This window comes from Physella acuta, unplaced genomic scaffold, assembly GCF_028476545.2.
Source record: "Physella acuta isolate Inbredline_101_S28 unplaced genomic scaffold, ASM2847654v3 ptg000489l, whole genome shotgun sequence".
Taxonomy (NCBI): domain Eukaryota; kingdom Metazoa; phylum Mollusca; class Gastropoda; family Physidae; genus Physella; species Physella acuta.
Genome location: NW_026732008.1, coordinates 93,442 through 113,739, shown reverse-complemented (window position 1 = coordinate 113,739; position 20,298 = coordinate 93,442). Strand labels below are relative to the sequence as shown.

General features: G+C 33.3%; 1 protein-coding gene across 5 annotated transcripts; it reads left to right on the top strand.

Moving 5' to 3' along the window:
- The first annotated feature begins 6,300 nt into the window (after window positions 1-6,300).
- Window positions 6,301-15,514, top strand: LOC131944377 (CD40 ligand-like). Of its 5 annotated transcripts, none has more exons than XM_059304946.1 (12): window positions 6,301-6,408; window positions 8,876-8,942; window positions 9,197-9,269; window positions 9,457-9,537; window positions 11,523-11,601; window positions 11,849-11,968; window positions 12,132-12,205; window positions 12,626-12,743; window positions 13,110-13,225; window positions 13,660-13,728; window positions 14,025-14,090; window positions 14,287-15,514. In XM_059304946.1, the coding sequence occupies exons 2-9, from the start codon at window positions 8,926-8,928 to the stop codon at window positions 13,223-13,225; spliced, it is 678 nt and encodes a 225-aa protein (XP_059160929.1). In that variant the 5' UTR covers window positions 6,301-6,408; window positions 8,876-8,925; the 3' UTR covers window positions 13,660-13,728; window positions 14,025-14,090; window positions 14,287-15,514. The 5 variants fall into 5 exon arrangements, with proteins under 5 accessions (XP_059160929.1, XP_059160928.1, XP_059160927.1 ...); XM_059304945.1 differs by having other exon boundaries at window positions 12,623-12,743; window positions 13,660-13,716; XM_059304944.1 differs by having other exon boundaries at window positions 12,623-12,743.
- Window positions 15,515-20,298: the final 4,784 nt, after the last annotated feature.

The window sequence follows — 20,298 nt, the reverse complement described above, 5'->3', positions numbered from 1 at the left end:
TGTCTGATTAATTAGGCAAATTAAATATATACAATCACTTTCATAAGTTATCATAAGTTGAAGCTAGGCATAGGCGTATGTATGTTTTCTGGGTATGGAGAATGTATGCATTTTAATATTTAATTACATTTATACGGGGGTAGTGTTTTGATCGTGAAAACGACCCAAACGTTTTACACATTCCTGAGTAGGATAAACAAAGTTTTATTATCTTGTGTGTGTATGATTGCGTGTGTGGGAGAGTAAGAGTGTGTCTTCCTTGACCAGTGTAGTTCTATAACTTGTTCGCATGTTCATATCCAATTTTGAGCATTAAAATGTTATCACATTGTGCCAAAATATGGCATTAGGAACCACAGTTGCATTTTCAGTCCTTTATTCGAGCGATCCCCGTGTTAGATTTTCAATTTGAACCTCATGTAAATAAAGAAATATTTAATATTCGAATACGCAAGTTTCGTGTGTGTCTCATGAAAGTAGGATGCATTTTCTTAACATTTATAGACTTTTGTCAGATCAGTTAAAGAAACGTTTGTAATTGTCGCAAATCCTCTTAGGCATTTTGCTGATAAGTCTTGAACTAATCACACACAACTCAAGTGTCTTTTAAAATATCCAAACATACTTACTAAAATGATCAGTGCAGGGTATATGTTCTTCAAAAAATTACTCAGACATTCACATATTTAAATATATGTATGTATATATATATATATATATATATATATATATATATATATATATATATATATATATATATATATATATATATATATATATATATATATATATATATATATATATATATATATATATATATATATATATATATATATATGGGTGGTGTATATGTACGCCTATATTTAGGCCTAGATCAAGAAAATACACAATGAACAGTGGCGTAGCCAGGATCGTCTCAAGGGGGGGGGGGTTCCAATTTTTACCCGGGGACAAACTTTCGATTTGCACCCCCCCCCTTAAACTTTCGATTTGCACCCCCCCCCCCCCGTCAAACTTTCGATTTGCACCCCCCCCCCCCGTCAAACTTTCGATTTGCACCCCCCCCTCAAACTTTCGATTTGCACCCGCCTCATACTTTTTATATATATACCGAGGGGTCTATGGGGGGGGGGGTTATGACGCCCCCTAACCCCCCCCCCCCCTGCCTACGCCACTGACAATGAACTATTTTTACCTCCAGTTGTTTTCTATTGTCTTCTTACTGTGATGAATATATTTTAAGCAAGCAGGTAAACACATTAGGAAAATTAAGAAAACCAATTAAAATCAATGGACACCAGCGAGAAAAGTCTCAAAGGTATTTGAGAGGTGTATAAATTCATTTAAAAATCATGCACAGCGTAGTTACAATTAATATGGTTATAAAATCCTGCCTGTCTTGTTTTTTTCGGACTTTACTAACGATTGGATGTATTTGATGTTTATAATATTTTCGGTAACTAAATAAAAATTTAAAAAAAAGCAAAAACAATTTGGTTTTCACGTGTAATGGCGACATAAACAATGGCATCCTGCTATTGGATAGACCGCCATTGATTTTTTTGTACACATTGTAAGCTAAAAATAGAAAACTAGGTCATGGGGTTTTAAATTTGCATTGTTATTTAAAAACTTGATCTGCAAAGTTTTGTAAACAAATAGTTATCGATCACTAAGTTACTGTACAGCCAATCAATATTTGTCTTACGAAAGTGAAACATCCGGTTATAACTTAGGCTTGATGAAAATAAATAGAAATGTAGCCTTAAACTCAACAAATTATTTTCAAGTTCTCTGGATTTGCAACTTTTATAGCATTTATTCTAAAAATATAAAATTTCTAAATTAATTTTAGGCTTAAGTTTTTATTTTTTATTTTTTTTTACGGTCTAAATCTAAAAAGCACGTTTTTATTCCATATCAACAACATTATGGAAGGAATCTCGTCAACTCGCTCGCCTCCATTACAAATTATTCGTCGCTTTGTCTTTGGTGAATAAGTTACACTTATAAAACAAAGAATGATCTCTTTTAAATAAAAATAGGTCACAATCGCCACGCAAGATCGGGAATTCCCGAAATGACTTAATGCTGCGATGCTTTATCCGCTACGTTTAAATGTGTGCTTTTGTTTCTCAACTAATGTATAGGCCTATTAATTTTAATGTATGTCTTTTAAACATTGTTTCTTGTAGAGCTTAATAGGTTTTTTTCAATAGTATGCACGCCAATTAAATATTTACACAAGAGTAATTAAACGTTGCATAGGTTCAAACATTTATGTGGGCTGTAAATATTTCTTAGGCATTTACAATAAGCACAAAGAAGATTATGCTATTACGTGGCAGGTTCCTCTATGCACTTCTGTCATAAACTCCAGGAAAAAACCACTCATAACTTGTCATTTTCCCATAATTTATTTTCTTATTTTCTTATAGTCATAATGTATTAAAAAATAAACAAAAATGTTTCAAAATAATAAAATTATTTGGCATTTTTTTTCAAATTGCATACACACAGAGAAATGTATTTACAAAACGTTAAGAAAGTAAACAAAACACATACATACAAAGAAAACATTTAAATAAAAAATATAATAAAGTCAATGTGATCTTTAGCATTGCATTTCATTGGCCAGAGCTTCATAATTAGGGGCGTATGACGATAATCCCGAACAGGGCAGCAATCACAATGTCAACAACGCAGTTCCAGGTGGGTGTTGCAGACCGGACTACGATGTTGTCGTCCGGTTGCTTAGTCGCCGGCCGAATACGTTGCTGACACTGGCTCGAGCACTAGCCAATAAGGCCGTCGTTGTCTAGGGGTATTTAATTGTTCTACCCGAGTCAGCTACAGTGAAGTAATCAACGGAATAGGAGACCTTCTTAGTTTGTGCTGTTTAATAATTCGCTGAATGCCTGTTCTGCTGAGCGAGGCTTCCCCTAACCGCTAACGTCGGGAGCGCTTGTGCGAGAGAGAGAGAGAGACTAACTAACCTGCCTGTATTTATACCCCTGTCTTAACCCCCTAGCTGTTCCCACGGGACAATGAGCTCAGAACATGTGACCTAACAAATTATCCCCCCTGGCGCTAACAACCCTGGCTACTGGTCAGTATAAAGACTACTATTGTCCTGTCAGAGCGGTCAGTCTCCTTTGAACGTGTCACCTACTGTCCATCCCTACTGTGTACCCTGTAATTATCTAGTGAATAGGTGTTTGTGGAATTCTGACCTAACAGTGGGGATGCTTTTTGCACATCACTCCATGTACACGCGGAAAACCCGAAGTGAGCCGATGATCTCCGAAGCAATCAGAGTTATGTGCGTTGTGATTTGGCGCTTTCGGCGCTTATCGGATCAGTTCGTGGCGCGTGTTCCATTCGTTCACTTCGGGTTTTCTGCGTAGGCAGTAAAAAAAAATTAAAACTGTAACAAATGAATAAAAATAAATCATATTTTAAAATAATGTTTATGAAAAACATTCTGTCTCTGTCGAATAGTGAAAGGCGGGCACATCCGAATCGTTCAGCGGGCGCCATGGCGCCCGCGGGAACAGGGATGGGAACCCCTGCTATAGGTAATCGTCAAGTTATGTAAAGAGCAAAGTCCAAACGTTACTATCACTTTTATGATATGCGTTTTTATCTTATCAGTGGTTTTGTTGCTGTTTTAACAAACAAGGTTATGTTAGGACTGAATTAAAAATCGGAATTTTCCGATCACATAGTAAGCGCATGTTGTTATCTTTATTAATTGGATGATGTAGAAAAAAAGAGAGATAATTAGGTGGCAGATTGTCAAAATTTGTATTATCAGTTTTAAAGGTTCTCTTAATTTTACCTAATAGACCCCACTCTTGTCTTTTTCCAGAAGTTTCTTTTTGTAGATTGTTTGCCGTTCCTGTCTAACGAGCATAAACTACCTCGCTAATTGATTTCGTGTGCCATCCCTCCCAACTAGATACCTATTTGTTTTAATCTTATACTTAACCAACGATGTCCCTTATGTTTTGTCCTGTTGGTGCTGTTATCGTTAAGTTGAAACGTGTGTGTTTTATTTAGTTTTTTTTTATACTGCCAGTTATATATTAATTATTACAAACTAATAGTAGTTAAGTTCCTATATACACCTTAAAGTCAATTTAAAAAAAAAATTCTTTTGTCTCTTGTATTTAATGCGTGTGTGGCAGAACGTAGAGAGATACACGAACCTAAGGTCGAAGTATGTACTGGAACCAAGGGACATAACTCGTGTCATGTGAACTAGCAAGATTGTTCTCTAGCATGCCTTTCTACATGTAACTAACAACTATAAAACAAGCAACCCAAAAATCTGAAGTTTGAGAGGTCTTGTGCTTTGTCAACCGGGTCGTACTTTGTACAGCGTTTCTACGGTATCAATATGTTGACATCAACTTACCATCTATCTGTGATAGCATAGTTATTTAAAACCCTCTGTTCACATCACAATAGACCGCCGGGTACCTTTTCTAGAAATATGTATTGTAACGTCGAATTAATGTCTCTTATTGCCATATTTCAATGGTTTTTAGGCTCCATGACTTCTGATATTTAATTAATGACATTCGAAGAAATTCTGTCGTAAAACGTCCACAGAAAAAATAATCAAAGACTATCTAGTAACCAACAACGTCTTCCTTGTGGCCATCAGTTGGACAGAAAGAGGGAGCCTGATACATGGGCAAAATGGTCCCTGGATCAATCGTCGACAATGGAACAATTTATGTATTTATTTATTTACAACTTTTCTCTCACTGTCGTACTTATTTATGTCATTGGTGGTTCCTATCCCACGTTTCGTTTTGATCCAATTGTATTTCATAGACAGAACCTTACATTAGTCTATGATCTAAAGCAACACTTTTATTAGTAGAACCGTTTGATAATTAATCTCGGGCTAGTGTGTGATTGGTGTATTTGATACATTAATCCTACATATTTTCCTATTATTCATTGTTGTTTATTTAGTTTCTTTTTTTAATTCAGTCCATGTGTAATCTAATAAGTCAAGTCTAAACGTGAGATTCATAGGTACGTGCAAGTATTTCAATGTTATCAACACTGTTTTGTTGTTATTAAAAGCGTAATCTTTTTATCGCGTAAAACAATTGGAGAATTTCCGATAAATAGTTATCTGATATTACAGTTGATACCTCTATGTGTAGATATATCAAAGACGGCGGGTTAACTAAGTGGCGACTTTGATGCTAAAATATGTTTTAGCTTTATAAGTTTCAGTGGTTCTAATTTTTGGTAACAGTCATTTAAAAAAAAAATTGAAAGTACCACTAAAGTAACAAGACCACAAGTTCATTTTTAATAGCAAATTACTTATAGAATACCATTTCTACACAAGAAGCAGGCTATTTAATTTTTGCATGCGTTTTTTTCTTTTAATTTTTTTTTGTGAACCCACTGTATACATACTTGGATATCATGTAAATTAAATATTTTAAAACATAATCTTAATTTAATCAATAGCGTAACTATTTCTTGACGACTCTATAGAAATGGCTATGGTGTGGAAATCTGATAATGACTATCTGCGTTGGGGGTGGGGAGGGTCTGAGGAGGGTAGAAAAGTGTGAATTTCAGTAGTGGTGGATCATATCGATGTGTATGATGCAGTTAACAATTTAATACCCAGTTACACACTGGATGAGTTTCATGATACTGCAAACTATTTCGTAATCGCTACTTCCTTTGTGAGAACAACAGCATTTGTTTATTCTACAAAGCATTATAATATTATGTCGATTGCTATTTAACCTAAATAAAATACATTATATTGTCGAATGTCGGATTTAAAGATATAGGAAAAACATAAACATGTCTTAGTAATTGTTACCTGAACGCTATTGTTTTTATTTTTCAGGTGTTTTTTGGTTAATGTACACTTAACTATTTTGGGAGCATCGCTGAGGATTATCACCCCATTTGCCAATTCCAAACATCTCTTCTGTGTAAATGTAATGTAGTGAAGTTCCCATTCAGACGTTACTCATTACAGCTAAGATAAATTCCAAGGCTTCTGTTTACTTGACAAAGTCATGTAAATGTATAGCATATTGTCAGATCTATACAAGTTACTCAACCGTTTGTGTGTTATCTGTCAGTAAACGCGTCTTCTAACTAACCCGTCGTCAAACACTGAAACTAGCAACATTAAAACAATCAACCCCACAACCTGAAGTTTGAGTGCCCCTTCTAGTCACGCGGGTCGTACTTGGTACAGATTTTCTACTATATAAACCTGTTGACAACACTATAGATAGTCTGGGATAAAATTAAAACTGTTGACATCACTATAGATAGTCTGGGATAAAATTAAACCTGTCTGAAAACACTGAGAGCTCACAACACAATTGACATAGAGAACAACACAGGGTAATTCTCATTGTGAAATTTTATTTAATCATTTTATTTGTTGAATTGTAATTGTATTATCACATTTTAGCACATCAGTATTTTAATTTTAAGGGAACTTTAATCGTAACAGTTTGCAGAGAAAATCCTTAAAATAATATTTTTTTAAATTTTTTATTTGAATCTGCTTTTATCTCATAAAACAGTTAACCATGAACCCAGGCAATGGATTAGGGCAGGTGATTTAGGGGAGCAGCGCTGGCACAATGCTGCTCGATGTTTTTTTGAATTTCATCGTGTATCGATAGTTCACAATCGTTCTGTACAGATCTCGCACACGTTTTCATAAATTTTCTTTAATTTATTTCAATGCTTAAGTTTTCATCATGCACAAATATTTTTATTGGCATCTTCAGTAGTCAGGTAAGTGTGTTTTATTTTTATTTTTAACATTTGAATGAAAATTGTTCTTGTATTATAACAATGTGTACACGAATACTTAGGAGTACTGTCATGACACACAGTACATATTTTGTTTAGGATTTATTAGAAACTACCGATTTTAGATGTGGATTGACGAAAATTATATTAGTTTGATTATAAATTATCGAAATGTACAATAAAATTATATTTATATATTTAGATTTAGGTTAACATATTGTTTAAATATCATTATATATACTTATATTTTTGTTTTCTAGATGCCCTGTAATCTTAAAATTATCTATATAGAAAAGAAAATCATCGTCTCCTGGAGGAGTTACCAACAGATGTTAACACAATTGATGAAATGAGCTGGTCTTACATCTTCACTACACTGAATCAGAAGATATGAGAGATAATAATAAGCTGCTGTATGCTTCCAAAATATTGATCGAAGCTTCTAGGCTGCAAGAGTTTCCAAAAGACATGTGACCTATGGTGAACCATTTAGCTGGAGATAACTCAGCAGCTGATACATAGCTGACCATGATGCCTCATCACTCCATGGAAAAAAAATTGGTTCCAAATGAATATGTACATTCATCAATACAGTTGTGTCTTTTTAAGTTATATTCCAGCTTTTGAGCTGTACCGTTGTTTTTGTTACCATTGCTTACCACGAATAAATCTCTTCTTGTGTGATGGAATCGGCATTGTAAATTGCATGTACCCTAACTTGTTGTGTAGAGGCAGATACAACAATAAACAGTTGATATTCGAGAAAAAGAGTAAACACTTAAAACCATCCTAACTTTATTACTTACATCAACTTAGAATTGCTAATTTATTTAGGCTTTTCCTTAAAGATTATGTCTAAAACAAACTGTCAACTTCTCAAGGGTCAATACCTAATTATTGATCTATCAAACCCAACCAATTACGCCACTCTCTGTTTATTTCATAAAAACTAAATTAAAATCATAATTGCAATAAACATCTAGGTTCCTAGCTATCAATATTACAATATAAACAGCAATCGACCAATGATTGGACAAAGAAAACAATACAAGTATTTGGAAGCAGACACTGTTTACATAATATCTATGTAGTCATAAAGTATTATTTCATCTTCAAATGTGGACGATATGAGTCACTTGTTCATTACCATTAGCAGTCTATTTCTATATTAGGAAGATCGTTGTCAGTTAGAGCCTGTATGATAAAATATGATAAAAGGTTAGAAGTTATGAGCTATGGTCCACATCCAGGTTTTTAGAAATGGGGCAATCTTCAGGCAATACACGAGGGTATTTGACTTAGGGGCATTGTATGGAGACGGAAATGACCCGCGATAATACTTGATATGAGTTAATGCCCTGCTTTTATGAAAATAATTCTAAGAGCTTGCAGTATGCAGTATTTTACATACATTGTAAAGCTCAGGGTCTGCTTGCTTTAAGCTAAGGGTAAATGTTTGTACTTTGTTTTTAATAAAAAATATAAAGTGTGTTATGTTAAAGAAATGTAACTAATTGTTTTGAATTAAGTTCAATGAAAAAAAAATTGACAAAACCGTAAGTGTTAACGAGGATAAAAATTTGTCATTAATGCACTCTGTATATCCTTTATAGTCAAGTGTAAAATTGCGGGTAGCTAAGAGTTACCATTTTACGAATCCAGGAAAAGATCAGGCCAAGTGGTTCTCTTAAAGTCAGGTTTAGAACAATGTTAGGCCCCATGCTAGGCTGCTTGTTCTCTAACATCCTTTTCAACATCAATGCGTCAATCATAATCCTTTCAAATATTTTATTTGACGCATTGGAAGAGGGTGTCAGATTAGTCAGCTTTCGCAACAGATTATTATCAGCCTAGGCGTGTTTTAAAAGTATAATGTGCATTTAATTATAATTTTCACTTGCTTGTAGTGCTGTTATAAACTTATGCAAGGCATTTTCGTATGCTTGTAGTTATGCACTCAAATTATTCGACAAGTAAAAATTAAGGCAAACATTGTTTAAGGTAAAGTAGTCAACGATTTATTAAACGAAATTTATTTTATAAACAGGTTAAAATGGAGAAAAAATGGTGATACACCCCAAATCATCATGACAAATCATGCTATTTTATTATGTGTAAGTATTAACAGATGAACACTTCTTTTCACAACATGCTGAAATTAATTATATTAGCAAATATTTACAACATTTTCAATTTAAATAATCTGAATTAAAAGTTCGAGTCAGAAATATTTTCAAATTAAAACAAGAACCATAATTTAAGTGTGATATGCAAGCGTGGACGAAGTAAACAGTCTTAATATAATCTATACTTAACTAAATATCATTATAATTATATAATCATTAAACATTATTTTCTATTGTTTCAGTATCTCGCTTAGCACAATAATATTATCCGTGGCTGTTTTGATTTACACAGTTCAAACAATTACACGTTTTAAAGTAAGTTTTCGTACCTTTTCATGCATGGTAAGTTTTTAATTATAATTTCGTAAAGGCCTAATCTTGAGTGTTTGTATACCAATACTGAGAAATGGTGTGAGTAAAGTGCTGGGGCGTTACTTACAAATTAATTTGTTCTGTTGCTTTGTCGGAATACTTTATAATTATATCTAATACTATTATGCAGTTGGAATTCAAACTTCCCGCAAATGTTACACTGAACGTGTTAAACAAACCTACCACGAATGAAAGAAATCTTAATTTTGAGGTAGGTATATACATACATACATATATATATATATATATACATATATATATATATATATATATATATATATATATATATATATATATATATATATATATATATATATATATATATATATATATATATATATATATACATATATACATATATATATACATATATATATACATATATATATGTATATATATATATATATATATATATAAATATATATATATATATATATATATATATATATATATGTGTGTGTTTGTGTGTGTGTTTGTGTGTGTGTGTTTTTGTGTAGCAAGCAATTATGTTAACTTTGCATTTTACAGAATGCGGAGGCTTTGTATATAATCTTTGTCGTTTATAGAGAAAAAATAAAATATCTGCAATGATATATCCTTGTCATATGCATAAAAAATGGCTAGTCAATAAATAGAATGACAAGAACTGCCCAGGCAAAATGTATAGTACCAAACAGTCATAAAATGTAAAATGGACATCATTTTTGAGAGAACAAATGAATCAGCAGTGCTAAACATACTTTTTTGCAGCATCAAAAGCTAAGATGTCATTTGCGTGCGTGTGTATACGTGTTAGTGGTAAAAAAATAGATTATATATGATAATTACCTTTAAAGGTTTTTAAAATTTTCAAAATGTATCATCAATTAACTTTATCAGTAATTCTATATGTCACTAAATTTTGAACTATTGAATCAGCAGATCGTATAGAGCAGGGGTCTCAAAACTATGGCCCGCGGGCCGGATGCGACCCAATGAGAGCATATTTTGAGCTATTTTACTTTTACCCTAAAAATGACACTTTTTAGAAAATATTTTCACAAAACTACAACTTTTTTAGTGATTTTTTTTTTGCATTTTTTTATATACTATGTTAGTTACAACTTCCTTATCACTCAAAAAAAGTTCTAACACATAAATTTCAATTTGGGGGTTTAACCTGTAATTAACTTAAATACTCTGCTCAGATCTTTCTCGCAAGTTAGCCATCTTATTGCTGTGAAATAGGTTAAATCAGTAGCGTAGCGAGGGGGGGGGCGGGGGGGGGGCATATGTCCCCGGGCGCCGACCTTAGGGGGGGGCGCCAAATTGAAAGTTTGAGGGGGGTGCAAATGAAAAGTTCGAGGGGGGGGTGCAAATCGAAAGTTTAAGGGGGGGGGGGGTGCAAATGAAAAGTTCGGGGGGGGGTGCAAATCGAAAATTTGCTCCCAAGGGGGCGCCAAATTGAAAGTATGTCCCCGGGCGCCGGGAAGGGTCGCTACGCCTCTGGGTTAAATCATGTGATTATGTGTTTGTATCTTTCAACATGTCTCTGAACTATCTATGTTTAGATATCCTCTCCGGTAACAGTGCCATACATTCTATGTAGGGAAGCCAGCTCTTGTGCTATGTTTATGTCTTCATCCATACCTCTAATGAACAGAAAGAGTTGAGATGGAACAGCTATCCAGTGTCTCATCCACTGCAATTGAAAAATGGCGAAACTTTTTCTATTTGAGTCACGATGTTTTCATGAATGTCTGCAACACTGCTGCAATGGTATTTGCAAAGTCAAAATTTCAAATTATTTTTGAATTCTCTAGACAAAGTTCCTCAGCCACCGCAACCTCTAACTAACTAATATCATAGAAAAAAACATCGCCGCGTTGGCATAATTTACATTACTACATTACTTTCATTGGGTCTACATATCAACTTATCATAGGCAACAGCACCGTCCATGTCAACATCAGCCTGGGGTCTGAATGACAGAGCCACAGGTACGAACTAGCTTTAGTCCCAGAGGTCACATGACATGGGACACGAGTAAAAACCGCTCACCGAAGAACAATGAAAAAAAAAACACATCAACAGTTGCGGTCCCACACGAGCCACAACCCATAAATTATAACTTACAATTTATCCCCCTTGACTAGTAACTATGATATGTGTTACATATATAACACCTATTTTAGAATTGATTATTCATACTTTTAGATCAACCAGTCAGATAAAGTGCAAGCTCACGTTTATCTTTGCCCGTCAACCAGGTTTTCTGGAGCTGAGAATTCAATTGGTATTTCTTTTTACCTCTTTATCGCGCAATCGTTTATGTAGATTACATAACAATAATTCTCCAACAAGTGATATACTAAATTACAACACAATTCTTAGCACTTTGATAAACTATTCCTACGATGATTTATATTACAAAACAAACACTTTATAAATATTATTATATTAAAACCACGCTTTAATATCAAGTTAAAATATTTTTTTAAAAATATAATACGTGTGCAATCCTTTGAATTTCTACTCCTAAGATCCAATATTCAGTCCGACTCAGCATTCAGTTCTATATATAGACCAGAGTACATTGGGATTCACTCAACACAACAGTGGTGTGGATATAACACAAGAAGGAATTAAAATATTATTTTCTGGTTGGTTGATAACTAAACTGTTCTGATAAGTTCTGTGTTTTAGATTAGAGTAAGACACGTTTTATCCTTATTATTATTATAAGTAATGCAAACGTAGTTAATTAGATTTATTACATTTTCAATGTTACAAAACATATTCATGCAGCTGTATTGTTCCATTTAGGTTTTTACTTTATATACAGCAACGTAAACTTTAAACCTAACACAACCCAGTCTTCAACATATTTCACATACCAGGTAAAATTACTTACATAAATCAAAGAATTTTTTAGTTATTTAAATTGATGTGATATTATGGCGCATAACCAGGCGACACTTATACTTAATTGTGTTGAAGGCGTTGTCTTGTCGTCATAGCAAAAGGTTGTTAAAATTCGAAAAACATGTCTAGATTTCGAACCCTCTGGAAGATAAGGCTTGATCCCTTCCAAAACTAAAAATAACGATCAAAGAAGAAAGAAGAAGACTGAGATATATTTGTAGTGTATAATTATTTATTAGTTATAGCCTCATTCTCATCACATAGCGACATGGTAACTCTAATCCAAAACGTCGTTTACTGAGGTACCTTACAAAAAAGGTTTTGAAAATCAAAACGGTATTAATGAATAAATTTATTTACAAAATATTGTTTAAATGTTATATTTTTCCCAGAAGTGGTTTCAGTACGTCCGCAGACACTCAGCCAACAACCCAGTTTTATCTGGTGTCTTGTTGAGGACCGTCCACACTACTTGTGACAACTGTACTAACAGCCAAGAAACTGCTTATACAGGTGGGCGAGTTAGTGTTAACTACTAAAAAGAATATATAAGTAATTAGTATTAAATGCTAACAAGATTAATATTAAACTTCAATAAATATTTTTAGGGTTTAAAAAGTAAGATGTTTTAAGTCATTATTTTCTTAAAAACCAAGTAAGTTAATGCGATGTATTTGCTGGCTACATGTAGTAAAAATTGTGGGAACTAAATGACGTTTTCGGTTTCACGGGTAAAACTAAATACTATATAGTGTCTATTGAAAAAAAAACATGTTTTCCGTAAATATTTCTTGCAATCATTAGAAGAAAACCTATAATCATGCAATGGTCTAAAACTCTTCTGATAGGGGCACCATGATTTGATTGTAACCATTACAGGTGGGGTATTCTATCTACAAACCGGCGACCTCATTGAAGTGTGTGTGTCAGGTCAAGGACTTGTTGATTTTGGACCAGAACAAACATACCTCGGTCTTTTTCTACTGCAATCTTAGGTTGGTAAATAATGAGAGCAAACATACCTCGATCATTTTTATACTGCAATCTTAGTTTGGTACATAACAAGACAAAATATGGCTAAAAATATATCAACCTAGATATAGAACATTTTCAAGATTTTACCACCACAACCTCCCTTCACTCCTCACCCCTCCCCAAATTTTACGATAATTAACTAGATACATAGGTGCTTTGTTTATTCACATAGTTTATTATTTTTCTGATAGGCATTTTATGTAGCCTTTTCACTATTTAGTGACATGAAATAATAATATATTTTAAGTTACTATTTGTTTCATAAACTTGAGAAATTTTTATGTACAGATGTAAAAATAACCCTACAAATGTTTATTTGTTTAAATTCTTCGTTAGTGCAATTATTAAGCCCTAGTTTCTATTTTATATTAATAATGTATATTCATATCTACAGTTACACAAACCATGAAAACCCCAAACAAAGTGAGAAAAAGAAAATTGGAGCCAACAGGTACGCCTGAAGGTAGAGCCAAATAAATTATTCATTGACCAAATGTTTAGCTCATTTAAAATCTATTATGGTATTTTAAATTCAAATACTTTAAAGATCCATTCCTTAATAACATAAATGTGTATCAATAGGTGTAAAAGTTAATTTTAAATTCCTAATGAATTCTACAAAAATGTACTTTCTTTTTTATGGGACTTTGAGCTTTGAGAGTGTATTAGTCAAGCCATGAGAGTTTATCTCAGTAATGACACACTTTTGTCACTATAATTATAAGTTAATGTATGTGTTTTCTTTTTCTTTTATTTTAGATATGCCATACTGTGAGAGTCTAAGTAAAGTTATCAAAAGTGACCAAACAGATGTCTTTAATTCAGGTGAGAAAAATGACACACATAAAGCAACAGGTTTAAGCTACTATAAATATGTGCTAGTGAAAACATATAGATGACGTTATTATAGTAAATTCATAGTTGATTAAATGAAGGAAATTGTATCATTTTAAACGGTATATGAAAATCCTTGTTTAGCTATTTTAGACTGTTTAAATATTCTGTTCCCCTATTCCTGTAGGCAATCATTAAGCTGAGATGTGCTATGGAGGAGAAGCTGATCTACACAAACATGTTAATAACTGTAAAAAGAATCCAGGTCACAAAGGTTTTATACCTCTTAAAGATTTCAACATAAAATATCTCCCCTCACGTTTCCATGACGACGACCTCATGTCTGAGACAATCAAAACATTGGCAGCCCTAACTGTCCAGGTAAAGACTAAATTCACTAGTCTAGAGAGACCAGAGTTTTACCCAGGCACTCAAGTTCCATATCCATGTTATAATGACAGAGGAAGTCACGTGATGAGGTTAGGGACTGGAAGGGTGTGGTGTGTGTACAAGTACACAGAGAGTGAGGGTACTTGTCATTGTGCCAAGTGTCAAGACTCTGCCACACCCAGCAAGGTGTGGGGGCAGGTTCATGTGTTGACAGCCACACACGTGGTGTTTGATGACAGTGAGGCGAGACAGACCAGGTGTGTTTTAGGTTTTGTTGACAATAAAAGTCCAGTGGTCAGTCTTGATGGATGGGAGGTGTGGCGTAAGGCAAACATTGAGGGAGACTGGTGTAGGTTGACATATTCGACATGTGACTTAGAGTTGGTTGATGAACTGGACAAGATGTGCCAGCACTTTGATGACTTATGTGGGGAAGTAGAGGACAAATACAGGAGATTTCATGATGTGGTAAAGTTGACCGTTATAGTGTCACATCCTCATGGCTGTCCTAAACAGGTCTCTGTAGGACAATGGACACACAAACATGAGAGAGATGATGACGATGATGATGATGAAACTTTGACCAGGTACTGGTACACAACATGTACATGTCCAGGTTCCAGTGGAGCGTCTATCTACAGGCTGGGACATGTCGGGTGGCCGTACCACCATCCCCACAGTGGATCAAACTCTGAAGGAAATTATTGTGGGGAGATGTGGGACTGATTTAACTGTTAGTTACAGTACATTTTCAAGCTATTGAATGCATTTAATATTGATCAAAGTAATAACAAGCTGAAATGATAAATATATACTTGTGTATACATGTTTTTTATTTCATATGTTGAACCTGAATTGTAAGTTTATGATCCATGGAAAGAAACATTGAAAATGTTTTAAAATAATAGAATTCTATGATTATCGTTCTTTTAAAAGATTACTACATAAAACTAAGGTGACGACTAAGATTTTAAACTTTATAGTTAAAGATGACATAAACAAATAAAAACTACACTTACCTTTAATTTGATACCAATTTTATTTATCAAATTTAATCGGTAGCTTAGAAAATGATTTGTAATTAACGGCGTTTGTTTTTAAATGGTATAATATGACTGAAATTCAGTGATACGGTGGGTTCGTTTTTACTAGCTTTTATAACACTCACTTCCTATTTGTCTAGATCGAAACGCCGGAGCGAAGATTTGGACACTTCTAATTGACAGATACGGTTCTTAATTTGTACGTGGATCAAGATATGAAGACAATGCGTTATGACATTAAATTTGACTTTATAGGAAGCCTAATTATTTTTTTATGAATTAATTAAAATTTGGACTGAATTATTAGGCAGTTCTATCTACACGCGTCATCACGGCCGTGTGGGACATGGAGCGAAGGGGGCTCTTCGTCAAAAGCGCGACATCACGTTCTTTATGCGCGCGATGGTTTTTAATCGGGTCAGCAGTCTAGTTCTTTACCACTAGACTACGCCATCCCATAATATTTTACTGAAACTTATGCTATAAACTTGACAAAGGTTTTTAGTCATGTAACTATTGTAAATAAAACATGTAAAGTACTGAAAAAAAATTCATTAAAAAACGTTTTAATAACAAGTGTTTATGTAATAATGCACTAAAAAGTAAAAAAAAAAAAATTATACACTACTATTTAAAAAACTATAAAGAAAAGCGTTGGTCTCTTCCTACTTCCTAAATGTTAGACACTACTATTTAAATTATTATAAAGAAAAGCGTGGGTCTATTCCTAAATATTAGTAAAGGTATCCAATAGATACTAAAGTGACCCACGCTTTTCTTTATAGTAATTTAAATAGTAGTGTCTAATATTAGGAAGAGACCCACATTTTTTTTTATAGTTATTTAAATGGTAGTGTATATTTTCTAATTTTTAGTGCATTATTACATAAAAGCTTGTTTAAGGAGTATTGTTGTGACGCGAGTTACCGTTCACCACCGTTCAACTAGATTTCTTCCCATTCAAATACACGGGCAAGGTGGGTAGGCTTAGTTAGCTGTTGTCTCGATCACGTTTTTTTTTGAATGTTTTGTCCTGCATGTATTTTAACAAATTAATGAAATCATTTTAGTAGCACGCAATATATAATTTTCTATAGTTTACAATAGTTTGAGTAAGTTTACAAAAATGTTAAATAAAGCAACTCCCGTTTTACTTACCTTTATTACGTTCTGCTCGCTATTCTCAGCGATTAGACAAAAGAAAATGTACAAATGGCAAGCTAGCATCAAACTTCTAATCGTTTATTGTTAACATTAGATCGGTATCGTTGAATAAAATGCAGAAATAAAGATTGTTAGTATATATTTCTGAAATGACCATCAAACATTCTTAAAAATACGGAATCACGGTATCGTCGTTTTCGGCAGCCATTATTGCCATGACGATGAAAAAAAAGTAGGTCAAACGACAACCTACATAAAATAGCAATGCATTACACTAAAATGGTATAATTATGTTATTTTATAAATATTATATTAGCAAGATAAATCAATTTGTTATTTTAGAAAAACGATTTTCTCAATTTTTCTGTTTATCAATTGGATCTTTAGCGTAAACAAATTAATGTGTAAGATAATGAAACAGCTGTTACATGTTTATCTCAAATGACACGTTCGAATAAATTTATCAATTAGCAAAAAATTGTCCCCGATCTTATAAATAGAAGAGATTCAAATTTAGAGTGAAATATAAGGTAATTCTAAATTACACTTTTAAAAATGATTCTCATATGGATCGTTTAGTTACGTATGTTTTCGAGCTTCTTGTATATTTAGTCTTCTATTTAGAATTAATTTCTTTTTTTAGAACACTGACTGTTGTAACACAACCAATACACTAAATAAAAGGGAAGCTGGTCTATGGGTTTGTACAAAATAATTGAAAATCTTTTTATTTTTTGCAAACTATTTAACAGTAGACGAACATATCTAACCCAGGATAATCTACTGTATATATATTTTCTTCTCCTCGATTATACCTTACTTGAAATACAGACATTATCAGAATTATCTTCACTGTTGTGATACAATGGTAGAAGTAGTTTAACTAGGTCGTAGTTTATATAAGCCATTGGCCAGTCAGAACGACCTAATCAGCAATGAGACGAACAGTCGTAACCAATAATTGCTAAAGTCAGAAACGTGTGTTGACACTTTGTAGGTCAGTTAGCGTCTAATAAGCACATCAGACATTGTTTCCCGATTAGTAATAAAACAATGTTAATACATTAAGTGCAGGTAAGTTGTAGAGGTAAAATACAATAAACCAGTGCATTTTAAAACGTGTTAAATCTTTCTATTCTCAAGAATGGAAGATATTAACCTTTATTATATTATAGGGACATTCATAATATATTGAATAACACTGGTTATATTATATGATATCTTCTTAATTTCCGTATAGTTTTGTTTATTTTTGGTTATTTTGTTGGTGTAAACACCGCATGGAAAAATTTTCATGTTGAAAATGAAGTAACAATGAAAATATTTTACATGGAATAGAATCTGATGGTGGTCTTTCTTCTTAATATAATTTAGAGCCATAATTTGTGCTTTAAACATTATAGCAAACATGAATAAAAACAATACCAAAAGAGATGCTATGGTATCAGCACCAATGAACGCGTCAAATCGTGTCGTTTAAACCTTACAGAAAGAGTCTTCAAGTGACTATTGATACAATAGTGCCAAGCTGGGAAGCCTAAAAGGAGCAAGTTATTGTTGACGGTATCAAGAGCCTATAGCGTTTTGATTCTTTGAGACAAAACAATGCATTTTAAAGATGACAACTGAAATTTTAAACAAAACTTTAACAAGTTTTTCTCTGCCGCTCACGAATTAAGTTTGAGGTTCAAGTAAGACTGCGAAGATTTACAGACTTGCTAGGGGATTTAAGACAATATCTATCAAGATACAGACAATAGACACAGCTCTATCAGAAAGAGAAAAAGACGTTAGACACGATTTGAAGACTACACAAAACAAAATAGGACTGGCTTTTTGTAACAGTGTCAGTGAGTGCAACACCGATGTAGAGGTAATGGGAATTATCCTGGTGTGGCGTGAGTGTGACGTGAGCGTGACGCGACAATGTTACCGATGACGTAGGATGCAACAGTGAAGACAGTTGGGGGTTAGTCATTATAGGAAAATGACGTGAATTGATATTGTATAGTATTAGTGTTTGATAATAAAGTTAATTATATTTCATGATCGAAGTTGTTGATATCGTTAATTAGTGTCGTCGGAAAATAAGAGTGTTCCAGTCCTAATCACAAGTTTATTGTTGGAGTATTAGTTATAGGAGTAGTCTTCATACAGATTCATAGAGAAACTCATACAAATCCCCCATCACATACAGTACGTGACAACTTTGCGATATTGTAACCGTGGAAATCACGCCAGTCGCCAAAGTGTATTTTACCTCACTATTACACAGAGTGATTAACGTACACAAGACTTTTAATACAACACGTCCTGGTGTGTGCTATTCGATCGTGTGCTAACACGTGCCCTGACATATGTGATAAAAAATATAACGCCGGTATTGTGTACATTTTAATAACTCAGTTTTAGAAAACAAGGTCACACGTCTCAGCCATTTATATACCACACTTATCACACCTGATATAAAGATATAACTATGTTAATGCAGTTTTATTCTTTCGCCAATATAATTAATTATTAAAAAAATAAAAATATAATTCGGTCAAAATCTAAATAAGATTTTTTAAAAATGTTTCTTCTTCCAACTGTTTTATGTTTGAAATTATTCGTGTCATTATAATAACACTCACGTGTCGTTTTATTTCTCCATTAAGCTTAACTCTTGTACTATAAAAAAAAAAGAGAGAGAGAGAGAGAGAGAGGAAAAGTGAAAGAGAGAGGGGGAGAGAGAGAGAAAGATAGAGAAAATCATCGGTAAATTACATTCTTTTACTGACGTATTTTCTTTTCTTCTTATAATCCTTACAAACATAAACGAATGGAAATTCAACCCAGTCGCTATTTATTTATTCAGTACTAAATTTATATCTTGCTTTTTTCTTTGTGTTTAGTTTATTAATGACTACGTTCTTCTAGATTTGTGAATAAAAGGCTTGCCGTCACACAAACTTAACATAACTGGTCGTAACATAACTGGTCGGTTATTTTCTCATTCTACTGAATTTAAATTATATCCAGCTCGCTAACAAGATCTTAAATAGTGTATTACATTGAATATGCTCTTTCAAAATGCGCATATTATTTTGAAATTAAGTACTGTAATTGAGCCTTTAAGTGTTATACACTTTAAAAATACAGACACATGAATAAGTAATTAGAATGTTCCTATGTTTTTCATTTCGTCTTTGTCAAGATGCGATGTTCTGGAGTGTTTGCTAATGTAATACTAAATTACAAAATTAATTACGCCCCGGTCGTGCCTATGTTCATCCGCATTAGAGACCTCAGCATGTGAAAAGATAGTTGGTCGTAGCACTATGCCCAGCCACCTTTGTTCATACGTTAGTTACCCAGTATTATGGGACGGTCCACTGATTTGAACCCGGGTTTAAACTCAAGACTCTACCGCTAGGCCACACCGTCACATCTGGTTCTGTCATACATTCAATTTGTAAACAACAAATCAAAAATTAATAGAAAAATTTTAACGATCGTCGTTAAAAGAATATTTGCGGGTCTCGTGTACAACCCATTAATCCATCACTGTCAATAAATCATGTGTTTATTATTTATTTTTCTATACTTATGAGATAAACCTA

Bases quoted from the DNA above. Each gene is read 5' to 3' on its own strand.
- LOC131944377 (XM_059304942.1), top strand. From the start codon at position 14,304: ATGTGCTATGGAGGAGAAGCTGATCTACACAAACATGTTAATAACTGT.